Below are 15,294 nucleotides of genomic sequence, written 5' to 3' on the forward strand. Positions count from 1 at the left end.
CTTTTGACACAATATGTATTTCTCATTGCTTTATGATTTGGCTTCGTTCCCCAACACAACAGACTTTTTTTTCCCACAGTTGTGATAAACGTTATCAGAGCAGATAGAGAGTCACTTTGACTTCTGCGGAGCATCCCCGATCACGTTTAGGAGACAGAGGGAATGAGGCGAGGCAGGCTGTTGTGTGCGGATAGCGGAGTGAGGGAGTGGCAGGAAAGGAAGGAAGGCTGGTGGGGAGGGGAAGAGGATGAGGAGGAGAAGGAGGAGGGATGGGAGCGGAGCGTGCAAGCATGCAGCAGCATAGGGAATCAGGTTTCTGAGAAGAGTGGAGAGTGGAGGCTGAGCCAGATTTCCCTCCGGACACTCCCAGGCTTTTAAGGCCCAATGCTCAGCAAACAGTCCCTGGACGCTCCCTGAGTCTGGATCTCAGCATATAGGGTTGGCGTTGACATACACACACCTCCTTGGACTTTCTCTGCAGCCAGCCAGCCATCCGGGGTCCTACCCCTCAGTACCTGAGGCCCTCAAAGGGAGAGCTGTTTCTTAAAGTGTACCCACCTGACTCATAATATCCCTGGTGAGATCTGCACTTTTGGGTAAATATAACTTTTTATTCTTCCTATCTAAGACAAATTGCAGTTCGTTGGAGTCATTCTTTTCTCTCTTTTAGCTGCAGCTGCATACAGGCTTTGCTGAGGTGATGCTTTTACGTCTCGTATTTCTGCTTCTGGTTCTAATTTACTGTGCAAAAACCTCCCTCCCCCCCTCCGTCGTTTGGAGTTATATATGGATTTTATCGGGCAGGCAATAGTTTGTAGAATTCTTCACATAATTGCGTGCGGGATGAAAGCTGTCATGGTTAGATGTTGGGACTGCACTGAGGAAAGGGAGGAAAAGGAAAGAAAGATTCCTATGATTAAATGGATTGAATCTAAAACTTATAGAAGAACACAACATAGACAACTGCTCATGACTGAGTTGTTTATTCCTAATTTCCATCCTGTCAGATATCCCCATGAGTCATGTCTTTGTGTGTTTATGTGTGTGTATGGTCAGTGAACTCCCTGAAGCAGTTGCATTGTGTGTGTGCTGATCCAGAACACTTAGCCTAAAAATAACACATAACTTAACATAATGTGACCTAATTGTAGCTTGAATGTCTGGCCCTGAAATATGAAGGAGGGTGTGTTAAACTTTGAACCGTAGAATCTGGAAAAAAAAAAAAACGTGTGTGGAAAATAAAAAATGTCTTTGACGTGGCTCTGCAGTGGAAGGACAGAACATAAAAGTGCTCATGAGTTTATGGAGCAAATAGTTGTGGAAAATAAGACCCGCTTTCATGGTCAGTCTGACTTCTCAGTAGGAATGTGATAATAAATTGTGAAGCAATTGTGGATGCATCACGTGAGTCATACTGTGGTGAGAACTGTCTAATTGTTTGCCAGAGGAGGGGGGGGGGGTGAGGGGGGGGAGGCTGGCTGAAACATAGAGGACCCCAGATAAGATCATGTTGTTTCAGGACACAATGAAAGGAAAGGATAGATGTCAGATGGGAAAACTGTGATAAAAACTGTAGAAAACCCTCCTTTTCCGGAAACGTTTGAGCCACATTTATCAGCGAACAACAGAGATAACTGGAATTTATTAGCTTTCACTGATAGGCAGCAAGTCTGCGTTGCATTCGTCTTCTTCTGCGTCAGTTTATCTGCTTTTAACGAGACACTTTATGAGGTGTGTGTTGTAGTGATTGTAAAACACTCTGAGACCAATATGTGATGTTTCCTAAAGCTGTCCTGTATAAGGTTTTAGGGTTGATTCAGATGTTAACAAGCCGTAATCAAGTCCAGTCAGGTCAAGACAAGTTTTATTTGTACAGCCAAACATCACAAATCACAAACTAGCCTCTGTACAAAACTTCATGGCAATAAATCCGATACTTGTTGAGACGTGTCACCAAAAACCAAACATGTTAACTTCATGGTGGCGCTACCAGAGTCAGCAGGAGTCATCCTCTGGTGTCTGTACAAACATTTAATGGCAATCCATCCTATAGTTGTTGAGATATTTCAGTCTTTATCATCATTATCTTAACGTGTGCAGCTTATTTTTGCTCTTACGTATTTTTAAATTCTCCTGTATTGTGTAGCTTGTTGACTGTGCTACTATTGGCGCTTCTGGAAACCGGCCCCTCAGGGACAAATAAAGTGTTTCGAATTGAATTGGGCCAAAGCAGTAGACTGATAGACTGACGTTAGCATCCATAGAGGCACGCTGTCAGCATAGTGAATAAAAATATATGTTGTTAAGTTGTGCATATGTAAGCTCCATTTTCTTAAGAGCATGTTTTAGTAGAGTTTTCATAAATAACATCAGGAGTCTGGAAATTCTAATCTCCTTGAGTGACTGCAGCACAGACTGCTGAGTGTGTGTGATTTTTATTAGTCAGTACACAGACTGCAGTAGTTGCCAGACACTTGACTCTCAGTGTCCTTGCAGCTAATGAAAGAGTATGAGAGTGATGGTGTGACTGGATCGAGATTTAAACGCTGACTCGTTTCGAGAACACCTCGGGCAGATTGCAGACAGTCCGCGATCTACTACACCCCTGCAGATTTTGTCAGTATACTCCTCGTTTTTCACCTCATTGATCTTTGTTTGCTCTGGTTTCACTTCACAGACGTCAGGTTCAATAACAGACTAAGTACCCTTGGAGCTGAAAGGGACACTCGCTGAGCAGAGACTTCCCCACACAGTTCTTCCACTAAAACATAACAGTTATGACTCCCTACACCGTCTTACTGCTCGAGTCAGTTCTGTAAACTGCAGCTATAATGGCCTCTTATTCAAGGTGATGAAAGGACATATTTCATATCCCAGGAGCAGCTGGGAAATCCTGTTTGGGCAAAGTGCAGTCATATCTCTTCCTCCTTCTCAACAGCTACGATCAAGATTCCTGTCACTGAAATATTTCAGTGTAGATCGTGTGTGATTCGAGGAATCTGATCCAGTGTCCTTAGCAAACCTTCTGTGGATAAGTGTAGATTAGTACTATCTTGTGATAATCTGTATTCAGGTAGTTTACGAGTGTTCATAAACTACCTGAATACAAATGAACTTAAAGCTTTTGCAAAAATGTGTTTTGTTTGGATAACAGAGAAAGAAGCATCTGGGTCAGTCCACTAACATCTGCTTCTTTTCAGCAGCAAATTTCCATTGGCATGATTCAAGGATAGAAATGGATTCTGAAGGTTCACGTGAGTAAATGTTATTCACTCTGACTTAAGATAGAGAAATCTTAATGCATTTGTAAGTTTGTTTTAAGATTTATGGTCTAATAGAAGTTGATCTGATTATGTTTGAATCCATAGGTGTAGAGTCCTTTCCCAGGCGTGCCAGTTCTGATGGTTTAGTATCTAATCTAATCTTGATTATAACCTTTGATTTTTTTTTATGTGACTCTGCGCAGGCATTCAAGACGACCCAGATGTCAAGGTGATGTTGGCGGGGTCGACTCTGAGGAAGGTCAGGTCACGTTCGTGGAAGAAGCAACGGAATTTCCGACTTCTGGAGGATGGCCTGACTATCCGGCACAAGTCCAGATGGGCGGGGAGAAGCCACTCCACTTGTAAGTACAGATGTGTGTGTGCATATGTCTCCGCACGCACACGACTGTAGTGACACATTAACTGTTGTTGTACTTAAATGACCTTCCTTGAAACTGTGGCGTCAAGTCAGAAGTTAAAATGTGTAGTATTTCCTCTGAGGCTGCATACGAACTCTGTTTTCATTACTAGGATTGGGCCCCAACTTTAACCATATCTAACCTAAAACTAAACATAATCAGTTAATTAATGTAAAGTACTCTTTAAAGGAATAACTTGACATTTTAGGAAATATGTTTATTCACTTTCTTGCAGAGAGTTAGATGAGGAGATTGATACCGCTGTCTATTCTGTGCAGTAAATATGAAGCTAGCGCCAGCGGCTCAGTTAGCTTAGCTTAGCATAAAGTCTGCAAACAGAGGAAACAGCCAGCATGGTTCTGTCCAAAGGAAACAAAATCTACTTACTAGTACCTTATATCTTGTTTCTTTAATCTGTATAAAAACTGAAGTGTGAAGTGTAGTGGCTTCTCTCTCTTTTAAAGTTTTTTTTCTTTAAAATACTTGTAATGCACTTTGAAACTGCCCTAACTGTATGAATTATACTACATAAATAAACGTGCCTTGGCCAAGCAGATCTTGTTACCTTTGGACTGAGCCATGCTAGCTGTTTCCAGTTTTTATGTTTAGCTAAGCTAACAGGCTGCTGGCGCTGACTACCATATAGACATGAGAGTAGTATTAATCTTCTCATCTGACTTTTAGGAAGAAAGCAAATAACTTAAACCAAAGAGTCAAGTTACCCTCTTAGGAAGCTCACCTTAGCACAAGACTACCAAACAGGAAAAGCTGACAACTGCCCCGGGGCCCCAGGCACCCAAAGGCCCCAAAAGCCCAAGGTTCACCTGATATCAACTGGTTATACTTGATCAATTAAAAATGTGTTTTTCTTGTGGCTTTTGTTACGTAGAGGAAATCCTGCTAGTCTCAGGACCTTAATTATTGTAGTCTATATTGTGCTCACATGGTGCATATTCCTTAATAAAGTTGTGTTTTATCAAAGTGTTTGATCTTTGAGGCAATTTTATAAAATTTCTTCAAAATACTTGCAACATAGAAAACCCGGGGCAGGTAGAATTAGTCCAGCATAGGAGTCTTGGAAAATAATGATGCTGCTATGTACAGTGGGGGTCAACAGGGCCCAACATATTTGTGCCCCAGGCCCCCGTAGTGGTTTGATCCAGCCATGGTGTAGCCACAAATCATTCATCACAGCAGTAATAGTTCCTAGAAATAAAAAATGGTTAGTAGAAATACAAAATACAAAAATGGGACTACAATCCAATAATAATTAAGTCTAAATCAAGATTTGTTACAAACTGACATGTACTTGTGAGAGTAACTGTTTAACAAATGATCACCAGACAAACAAGTACAAAGTAATAAAAACACTCATGAGTTGAGCTAGAAGCATATGAAATGCATTAGTAGTTTAATTCTCCAAACACTGAACTGTTTCTCTAACCACACTCTGATCACGTCCCAGTCTCAGTGACTGAGGTGGAGGCGGTGCGTGAAGGCCACCAGTCGGAGGTCCTGCTGAGCATTGCTGAGGAGTTCCCCGCCGACCTCTGCTTCACTTTGGTGTTTCACGGTCGCCAAGGCAACTTGGACCTCGTTGCCGAGTCCCCGGAGGAGGCGCAGGCCTGGATCCAGGGAGTGCGCAAGCTGATTCACAAGGCTCAAACGATGGATGAGAAAGAGAGGCTGGACCAGTATCTTTTTACTGTTGTAGATCATCGTTAAGCCCGGTATTTTATGTTGGCTGATATCAAATACTGGCTCATCCCTTGTCTTTTATGAACTAAACTCCAAATAGTCTGGTTACAAGTATAAACAATTCTGTCCTTAAAGGATTAGAGGTTGCAAACATAGTATTTCAAGAGCAGAATTGTTTTATTGGCGGAATTAAACTAATTGACTGAGTTCAAATTCAAGATTAAGATGCATAATCCACAAATGAAACAATATGGAGATTATGGAACATAAATACAAATGACTACCTCTTTCTATTTATAAAAGACAGTCAGAACAGTCAGACTAACTATTGTATTTAAGTATGGTGTCAATAGATTAGTATGGTGAGGAAGCTAGGTAAAGGACAAAAAACAAACAAACAAAAAAATACAATCTTGAAATCTGAGCTGGAGTTTCCCTCAGCATCCTATCAGGTGGGTCTGTGACTGGTTTCAGAAGGCCGACAAAAACAAAGATGGGAAGATGAATTTCAAGGAAGCGCGGAAACTGTTGAAGATGATGAACGTAGAGATGAATGAGGAACACGCTCTGCATCTCTTCACGGTAAGATTTTGCTACAACAGGTGGCAATTGGAGTGTCAATTTTGCACATTTTCATCATGTGAATGAGCTTTCATTGAGTTTTAGCTGCTGCAGGGACTGAACCTGTGACTGTATGCTCATGGCACAGTCTCACTGACCATTAGACCTCCTACTGTCCTTACTGGAGTTTTCTTTGGCTGGTTAGGTTGTTGGACAGAGGAAGGTTTAGCTTAATTTTGTACGTTTCTCAGACAATGTGTATAAGACCAAACATATGTAAAACACTGACATATTTCTTTTTAAAACAATGCAACAAATACAAAACTCTTCCTTTTTGTCCGCAGATGGCTGACAAGTCAGAGAGTGACTCTCTGGAAATCGAGGAGTTTGTCCACTTCTATAAGATGCTGACTCAGAGGGATGAAGTGTGGAAGGTGTTCCAGGATTACTCTGGAGATGGAGAGAAGTTAATGTTGGAGGAGCTGGAGAACTTCCTGAAGATAGAGCAACACGAGGAAGAGAGCAGCGCAGAGCATGCCCAGGAGCTGATCGACCGCTATGAACCATCTGAAACAGGTAAAGACTTCTGTGACCGATGTAAGTACATTTACATTTAGATAAGAAAGTTTGACAAAAAAACCATCACATGGTCCACATACCTGGTTTTTATTTTAGCCATATCTCATGGCCTTCATTAGTTAAGTAAATAAAACCAAGTAAACGGACCTTGTGATAATTTTTATTGTGAAAATTGCTATTTCCAAGGTCAAAGATGAACCTTCAAACTAGATCAGAAGTATTTGCTTGAAAAAGCTTTGCACTGAATGACTGAGGGTGTGTAGGTCGACCTTCTATCTCATGTCTGATATCTTTTGCATCTAACTGAACTAAATATTCCAGCACAAATATCTGCAGCAGTGCACGTGAGCTTTTCTCACTTTCCTTCGATGCACCTGTTGCAAAATCAGGTGTGCATTTTTACAATTTTGAGGACTTTCGATTAACAGAGCATTTGATTCTAAATTAAAAATTATCATAGGATATCAGTGCATATAGTGACAAGAAAAAGACTTGTGTGCTGATGTTTGTTTCTTCGTACTTTCAGACAAACAAGAATAAGAATCTACAGCCACACTAGCTGCTCTATGAGGCTGCACTTAAGCGTGCAAGTGTGCTAACATGCTAACAGTGACAATGCTGATGTTTAGCAGGAGATATTTACCAGGTTCATATCTTAGTTTAGCATATTAACATGCTAACATTTCAACACAAAGTACAGTTGAAGTTGATGAAAAAATGAAAATTCAAATGATCAACAACATTATTAGAATTTATCCTCTCAGGATCTTGAATAACTGCAGCAAATTGCATAGCAATCCACCCAATAGTTGTCGAAATATTTCATTCAAAGCCTCCCTGCGGCGCCGTCGGGGAGAAAGTCAGGGGATCACCAAAGTCATTAAGATTCATCCTTTGGGGTCCATGAATGTCCAAAATTAAATAGTAAAAAATCCAATAGTTGTTGAGTTATTATATTTAGTCTATATTTAGACCAAAGTGGTGGACCAACAGACAGACGGACCTCACCATCCCCAGAGGCACATAATTTGAGTGTGTAGACACCTCTGCGAAGACTTATTCCATGTGAGCTATACTCCCTGTTGATCCGCAAATGCTGACGTAAAATAGAGTTTTATCCAGAGTTTTTGCAAATTTATTATTTGAATGACTTTCAAACTTTTTTACGACTAAATAAAGCTGGATTGTGCTCCTGTGCCAACTTTATCTGTATCATCCCCTCTGTGCAGCCAAGACACAAGGCGCCATGTCTCTAGATGGCTTCCAGATGTACCTGTGCTCCCAGGAGGGCTCCATATTTAAACCCGAGCATGTGCATCTTCACCAGGACATGAGCCAGCCGCTCAGCCACTACTTCATCTCCTCCTCGCACAACACCTACCTCATGGAGGACCAGCTCCGAGGGCAGAGCAGCCTGGAGGCATACATCAAGTGAGAGCTGCTGGACACACTACACACAAGATGATTTATTCGTAGTCAGTGTTTTTATATGCCTGGAATACAAAAAATGATTTTTATATATAGGGCAATAAAATGTGAGCTGAGTTTAAGCTGAAAAAATCTGGGAAAGACTTCAAAACAGATAAAAAATAAATAAAATATATAAACATAATAGTACAATCAGTATATTATAATATATTAAATATGTTAAATTATAATTACACATAAGGTTAAAGTGTATATAGGCTTGATGTGTTGGCGGGCTGTGCAATTTTTCCAGTGTATAAAAATGAAAAATGTCCATTATGTCATAGCTGTAAAGAAAACTACACAATAAAAAACAACAACAACAAAAAATAATAAAACATGACATATATAATACGTTCAATAAAGCAATTTTAATTCATATAATATTTAGGTTTAGGTAAACTGACATTTGTTCATGTTGCGTATGTGTGTGTGTGTGTGTGTGTGTGTGTGTATAGGGCTCTGAAGAGAGGTTGCCGTTGTGTAGAGGTGGACTGCTGGGACGGCAGCGATGGGGAACCTGTTGTGTATCACGGTCACACTTGGACCTCAAAGATCCTCTTCAAAGATGTCATTTCAACAGTCAAAGAATATGCCTTCAAGGTGGGACTTCAAACTGCTCTTTAAAGGGTCAATTTGCCCAAATAACACAAAGTATACTCTTGAATTACAACGTGTCTTTCAAGAATACTCTGGATAATCTTCAAACCCCACTGTGAACGTTTTACAGTGGAACAGAAGAAATAATACTTATAAAAACTGTTGACAGCGTGCTCTGTGGTTGATCCAGGATAACAGGGACACAGTTACTGAAAATAGATGTTGCTGTCGACACTCTGAAATGCTGTGAGCACCACAAATGAAAGCCAAACCTATCTGCATGGCTAGTTAGACCAGAGCTGATTGAGACAATGTGTTTTGGGTATTCAGTGAACAAAGCCTTTGAACATCAAGCCCCCAAACTCTGCTATGAATCACTTGCACGAGGCTGACTGTCTTTGCATGTGTGTGCTTAGAAAAGTGTAAAGCCCAGATGGAGCAGTTGGTAACCTGCCCTGCCCCTGGAATCAAATGTACCCCTGCTGACTGACCTACATGGAAAACCACCAGGAACTTCTTATGTGTCTCCAGTTCTCTGTGCTATCCTGCTCAAACTTTCCTACTCAATTTTCGGAAGATATGATGGAGGAACTTGAGGACTGTGGAAACTCGTGCTCATGCCAAACTTACAACATTTGTAATGACGTTGGCTACTGTGTTTGCTAGGGCTGATGACAGGATTTCAATATAAATCAGGTCAGTCAGATAAGCTTTAATATCCACTTGTTCTTTTTAAGAGTATTGTGTTTTTCCTTCCTGTTTGATAGGCTTCTGACTTCCCAGTCATCCTGTCTCTCGAGAATCACTGTGGCATGGAGCAGCAGACTATAATGGCTCAGCACCTTAGCCAAATCCTTGGTGACACGTTATTAACCACCCTGCTGGATGGGCAGGTCCCTCAACAGCTCCCCTCTCCAGAGGTTAGACCCCGACTTAGTTACTTTTGGTTTTGTTTTATTGTTTTCATTCTATCCTATTATGAGATTCTTACAAAGCAGCACAAATGCTTCAAATTCAGTAACCTTTAGTGGAATCACATTCGATAATTTGTTATATATTTGACATTTTTTCTTTAAAATGGGCCTTGAAATCGAGTTATTTGTAATTTCCAGTGTTTTGTCAGAAAACAGAACTAAGAGTCTACAGTCACTCTTAACTAATCTATGAGGCTGTAATGCTCATTGCAAATAAAACCAAATTGTTATATAGATAAACCAAAATATTGGACAAATTGCAGTTTTGACCTGATGATGACGCCAGATCAAAAGTTTCAAAGACCATGAATGTCTGCACCAAATTGCATCCGGTTGGTGTGACTGTCACTCTGAACCACAAATATCGACCTGCTGGTGGCAATAGATGAAAAGTCAGAGGATCGTCAAAGTCATTAGGATTAATCCTCTCGGGACCATGAATGTCTGGACAATCTTTCATGGCGGTCCTGTAGTTGTTGATATACTTTACTCTGAACCAAAATGGTAGACTGACTGACAGACCAACCAGCATTGTCATCCCTAGAGCTGCACAGCTAGCATGGCCAAAAAAGGATTAACAATGGACATCAAAAGGCCTAAGTGAATTATCGGACCTCAGCGCATTATTTGCCATTTGTGTAAGAAAGCATAATGTTACATTTGATGGCTATACAGTAGTTAAAACCTCATCCAGTCATTTTTTTTTCTACCATGCTAGCAGCATGGCTTTATAGACGGCTCAGTGTCAGTCTGTTGGTTGGTTGGTCCACCAATTTGGTCCAGACTGAAGTATCTCTTATTGGATGGATTGACATGAAATGTACTCATGGTCCTGAGAGAATGATCTCTACTTACTTTGGTGATTCTCTGATCTCTCATTTAGTGCCACCATGAGGCTCATATTTGTGTCTGGAATTATCTTGAGCGCCATTGAATGGATTGTCATGAAATCTGGTACAGACATTCATGGCTCCCAGAGGATGAAATGTAATAACTTTGGTGATCCTTTAATGTTCCTTCCAGCGCCATCATCTGATCAGTATTTCAGTTTGTTCAATAATACCTGCAAAACTTATTAAAAAAATAAATTAAAATCTCAGCTGGACTTTGTACATGTATTATTATCAGGACCTGGGTTGACTAATAATAAAATCTAATATGAAGCTTCTGTACACATTCAGTCTATTGAACATTTTCTGACTGCTGAATATCCTTCTTTTATGGAAACTTGGGTATCATTAACAATTCAAAGGCATTTTTAAGGATTAATGGTCTGTCTGTGCCTCTTCATCCATCTTTCACTGATCCTAAAAGCAACAGCAACAACTTTAAAACTCTTTTCCATTAGAGCACAAGAAACAATCAATGCTAACTTCAATTAAAGGCAGATAAATGCTATGTGGTATTCCACTGGGGATTCTGCCAATTAAATAGCAGTGTATTGTTGCATTTAGTTAAGAGACAGCAAAGTGCAGGAAGATGAACTATCTTCATGAGTAGTCTGAATTTCTCTTCTGACATTTGGATCAACATGGATTTTGTTATGTAACTTAAATTTCAATGCTATCATTTGGACTTCCTTATTTACAGGAACTGAAGGGAAAAATTTTGCTTAAAGCCAAGAAGATTGGCGGTCTAGAGGACTGTCTCGACGAAACCCTGACAGATGACGTCAGCGATGAGGACGAGATGGCCAACGGTGACGCTGAAAGCCCGTCTGCAGAAGACCTACCTGCTGAATGTTTAAACCAAAATGAGAAGGTAGAAAGTACCTGATTACTAGTGATCCGTCTATAACATCTAAGATCACTTGCTGTCTCCTGAGATTTTATTCCTTTTAGCGTCATTTGACTTCGTAGTGGAAGTGAAGAAAGACAGAAGACAGTGTCGGGAAATGAAGCGAGACAGGACTGAATGGAGACTGATAAAAAAAAGAGAGACAGGAAACTGGGTTGGGACATGAGAGACAGCGAGGCGAGACAAAAGAAAAAGAAAGGAGATAATACAAACAAACAGGAAACAAGGATATTTAAAAGAAGACAGATATGGGACAAAGGAGATAGTGAGGTGAGAGAGAAAATAGCAGCCAATGTGCTTCTTCTTAGCTGTGGGAACAGGTTTGTTTCTCGATCTGATTCTATGTTCCTTATTTAACTGGTTGCAGTGTTTTATTCACAATAAAAGTATCAAGTTCTTAAATTAATAAATGACCTGCCTAATGCAGCACAAACACAGCATTTCCCTGCTGGACAGTGGACAGATTATCTAAAGCATATGTGGCTTTAGTGTTTTACTTAGTGTTGATGAGGCAGAGAGAGGGATTTCTTATCATTTCACACGGATGTTTTTTCTTACCACAAGGCCTCTAGTGACAGGGCCGTGGTTTGTTCTTTGACCGACTTTTTCCTCATTGTGTGCATTTTCAGTTGGCATTTAATTCTCTCATTCTTCAGAAATCCAAGTCCAAACTCTCCAGGGAGCTATCAGACTTAGTGGTTTACTGCAAGAGCGTACATTTCCATGGCTTTGAGCATGCTCGCTCGCACGCCAAGTGCTATGAAATGTCTTCATTCTCTGAGTCCAAGGCCAAGAGGCTTGTCAAGGAAACAGGTATCATGAATACTTACTTTGATCTTTATACGCAGATATACTTTTGTCCAATATTCTCTCACGCTCACTAGTTCTCATCCACGGATGTCATATTCCTTAGGTAAAATAATTTACTTGTTTTATGTTTAAACCGTGAAGCAGCCGTGTCAGTATTATCTATAGAGGAACCGGTAGATTTCTCTGCTCTTCTTCAGGGACAGACTTTGTGCAGTACAACACAAAGCAGCTGAGCAGGATTTACCCCGGTGGCCTGAGGACCGACTCCTCGAACTATAACCCCCAGGACATGTGGAACGTCGGCTGCCAGATAGGTGAGGAGATGACCGCCCTCTGCTGGTCAAACAACATATCTCCACTGTCACTCCAACCTTCAAACTTAGTGTTATCAAGATCAGATTCTTTATTAATGCTGCTGCTGCTGATGATAATACATGATGATGAAGCCAAGCGACTCGATCCTAAGAAATCTGAGCATGATAACGGACTGTCAGTTCAGTCAATTGGCACAGTTTAAATATGAGTAGCGACTGTTACAAATAACTAAAACATAAAACAGTGCTGTTGCCGCTACCGCAAACAAACTCCGAGCATATGTCGCGCTGCAATTTTTAAATTGGCTAAAGGGTTTTGAGAAGGTTTCATAAGCCCAGCTGGCTGTGGAATTTCTCAACCCATAGAGAAGCACATAATCCTGCAAACGCGGTTTAAACATCAAAATAACACAAATTAGGTTCTCACATGCTAACAGCTAATTTGTGACACTATACTAGATGCTCTCACTGCCACCACAACCTCCTCTTACAGGGAGGTCAGAGGTCAGGGTCTGCAACAGAACATTCCTCCTGAAGCTGGATTTTGAGTTTGACAGGACAGATGCTTCCTGTCACAAGAGCACAAAGTGGTGCTGTCTGTTTTGGATTAAAGACAGTCTTCTCACATGATCCTAGAAAGCTAAATAGATGTCTTAGTGTCTGGCAAGATCACGTGATACAGCCAAAATAAGATATAAAAAAAGTTAATTGCATTATTTCTCCTCTAACTCTTTCCCCGAAGTGGCTCTGAACTTCCAGACAGCTGGTCTGGAAATGGATCTGAACGATGGGCTCTTCAAGCAGAACGGCTGCTGCGGCTACGTCCTCAAACCTGACTTCATGAGAGACGGCAACACACAGTTCAGTCCGGAGAAACCTGAGGAACGCCAAGACTACAAACCACTCCGCTTATCCATAAAGGTTTAAAACTAAATTAAAAGTCTAAATTGACTGTGGTTTACTAATGTTAATGTTTAAAACACAGAATAAATACGTACAATATAGGCAAGTTAAGCCATCTGGTTTGAGTATCTAATATCCGTATATTGTATGTGTGTTTATCAGGTGATAAGTGGGCAGCAGCTACCGAAGGTAAATCAGAAAGAGGGCTCTATTGTAGACCCGCTGGTCAGAGTGGAGATCTATGGAGCTCCACAGGACCAGGCCAAAGAAGAGACCAGTCACATTAACAACAATGGTGAGAGATGGTTTAGCTCTGTTATTTGAAGATAAGTTTAGTTCATTTGCACATATATGGTTTTGATATTAGAGCCAGAAAACAATAACTGTGTAAAGTATTTAAAAAGAAATGAATAAAATCACATCCCAGTCGGCCATAATCACTCCTCTGCTGCCCTCTACCTGCAGGTTTTAACCCAGAGTGGAATGAAATTCTCAATTTCGTCATCCACACGCCTGAGCTGGCCCTGGTTCGCTTTGTGGTGGAGGACTACGACAAGGCGTCCAGAAATGACTTCATTGGACAGTTCACTCTCCCGTTTACATGCATCCAAACAGGTGAGGAAAGTCTACATACAGCCAGTAAATCACTTAACCACTTAGTATGAATGTTTTTTTTAATCCAAATCTTCTTCTTTCCAGGATACCGTCACATACATCTGCTTTCTAAAGATGGAACAGCTATCCCTCCCTCTTCACTCTTCATCAATATCACCATCTCAGAGCTCACATGAAGAAGTTAAATCTGAGTATATGAAGCCGGAGGTTGTCGTCGGTCCAACGTTTCCATAAACCCGAAACCTGAGAGACGAGAACAGCATGTTCCAGTACTTTTATCTAATATTCAGCAAGTGCCAGGCCAAGTTATGGTGTCATATTTAATATTTTCCCTCCTTTCTTACGTTGGTCTAATAGCAATGGGCAGGAAAAATGTCAGAAAGACACTCAGTCATTTGATTTCCAGCAGTTTTCACCCTAACAAAGAGGACTCTGTGTCTGATTTTTTTTTTCCAGGGGAGCTGAAAACTTACAACTCAGTGATAGATTAGGTTTGATGCATCTCTTTTATGACCAAATCTATTAATTTAACAAAGAACTAGAGACAAGAGCGCATGCAGTACTATGAAAAATTCAAGCTCGGTATGATGCCTGCTCACATTTATCAGTATTATTATGTTTAATATGTGCAATACTACAACTCAACCTTTTATGGATTAAAAAAATCCTGAAAGCTTTGCAACTTTCTTTGGCTTGAAATGAAGGAATTTAATGCTGCATGTCTAGAATGTCTAAATATACCCCAGTTTGCCTTCAAATGTACTGTAAATGGTAAGTAACAGTATTGAAAGTGTATGGTCACGATGGAACGTGAAAAAAAAGCCAAACATCTCTATTATAAACCATTGAAATACTCAAAGCTTTGCATCATGTCGGTTTAATCCACAATTAAAGCTGAGAAGTGCCTGCTTGAAAGAGTTATTTCTATTTACTAACGGACAAATGCCACAAAGTATGTGTGTACAATGTACAGTATGTGTATATGAGCTTGTAAATACATGCAATACTTTTTTCTAAATGGTTGAACGCCATTGAATAAAAAGAATTCACATATATTTCTCACTTATTCATTGTTCATTTATGTATTCATTTATGTATGAAATTAAAATATGACAGAAAACCAGGCGATAAGGCCTAGAACAACACATTACATCACACTTCCCAGCAGTGTATAACAATAACTCTCAGTGATATAATTAATTAAATTAAAGTGACCTGGACCCTGACAAGCTGCAGAAAATGGACGGATGGATTAACCAATGAGAAATGATTCATTCATTTCAGTTTTTGCAAA

At 40.3% G+C, this 15,294-nt stretch overlaps 1 protein-coding gene across 4 annotated transcripts; it reads left to right on the forward strand.

The window, feature by feature from the left end:
* The first annotated feature begins 259 nt into the window (after positions 1 to 259).
* On the forward strand, positions 260 to 15,053 carry plcd4b (phospholipase C, delta 4b). Of its 4 annotated transcripts, none has more exons than XM_067602991.1 (16): positions 260 to 596; positions 3,201 to 3,254; positions 3,467 to 3,625; positions 5,148 to 5,376; positions 5,833 to 5,962; positions 6,286 to 6,517; positions 7,750 to 7,951; positions 8,446 to 8,590; positions 9,355 to 9,507; positions 11,152 to 11,322; positions 12,015 to 12,171; positions 12,366 to 12,482; positions 13,225 to 13,403; positions 13,548 to 13,680; positions 13,851 to 14,000; positions 14,085 to 15,053. In XM_067602991.1, the coding sequence occupies exons 2-16, from the start codon at positions 3,236 to 3,238 to the stop codon at positions 14,174 to 14,176; spliced, it is 2,268 nt and encodes a 755-aa protein (XP_067459092.1). In that variant the 5' UTR covers positions 260 to 596; positions 3,201 to 3,235; the 3' UTR covers positions 14,177 to 15,053. The 4 variants fall into 4 exon arrangements, with proteins under 4 accessions (XP_067459092.1, XP_067459093.1, XP_067459094.1 ...); XM_067602992.1 differs by having other exon boundaries at positions 3,204 to 3,254; XM_067602993.1 differs by having other exon boundaries at positions 260 to 577.
* The last annotated feature ends 241 nt before the right edge of the window (positions 15,054 to 15,294 follow it).

Source organism: Thunnus thynnus, chromosome 11, assembly GCF_963924715.1.
Source record: "Thunnus thynnus chromosome 11, fThuThy2.1, whole genome shotgun sequence".
Lineage (NCBI taxonomy): Eukaryota > Metazoa > Chordata > Actinopteri > Scombriformes > Scombridae > Thunnus > Thunnus thynnus.

What these genes read in the sequence shown, in the direction of transcription:
- plcd4b (XM_067602991.1), top strand. An exon ending in GAGAAAGAGAGGCTGGACCA is followed by an intron (nt 5,377 to 5,832) that starts GTATCTTTTTAC and finishes GCATCCTATCAG; the next exon opens with GTGGGTCTGTGACTGGTTTC. An exon ending in CACTCCGCTTATCCATAAAG is followed by an intron (nt 13,404 to 13,547) that starts GTTTAAAACTAA and finishes TGTGTTTATCAG; the next exon opens with GTGATAAGTGGGCAGCAGCT.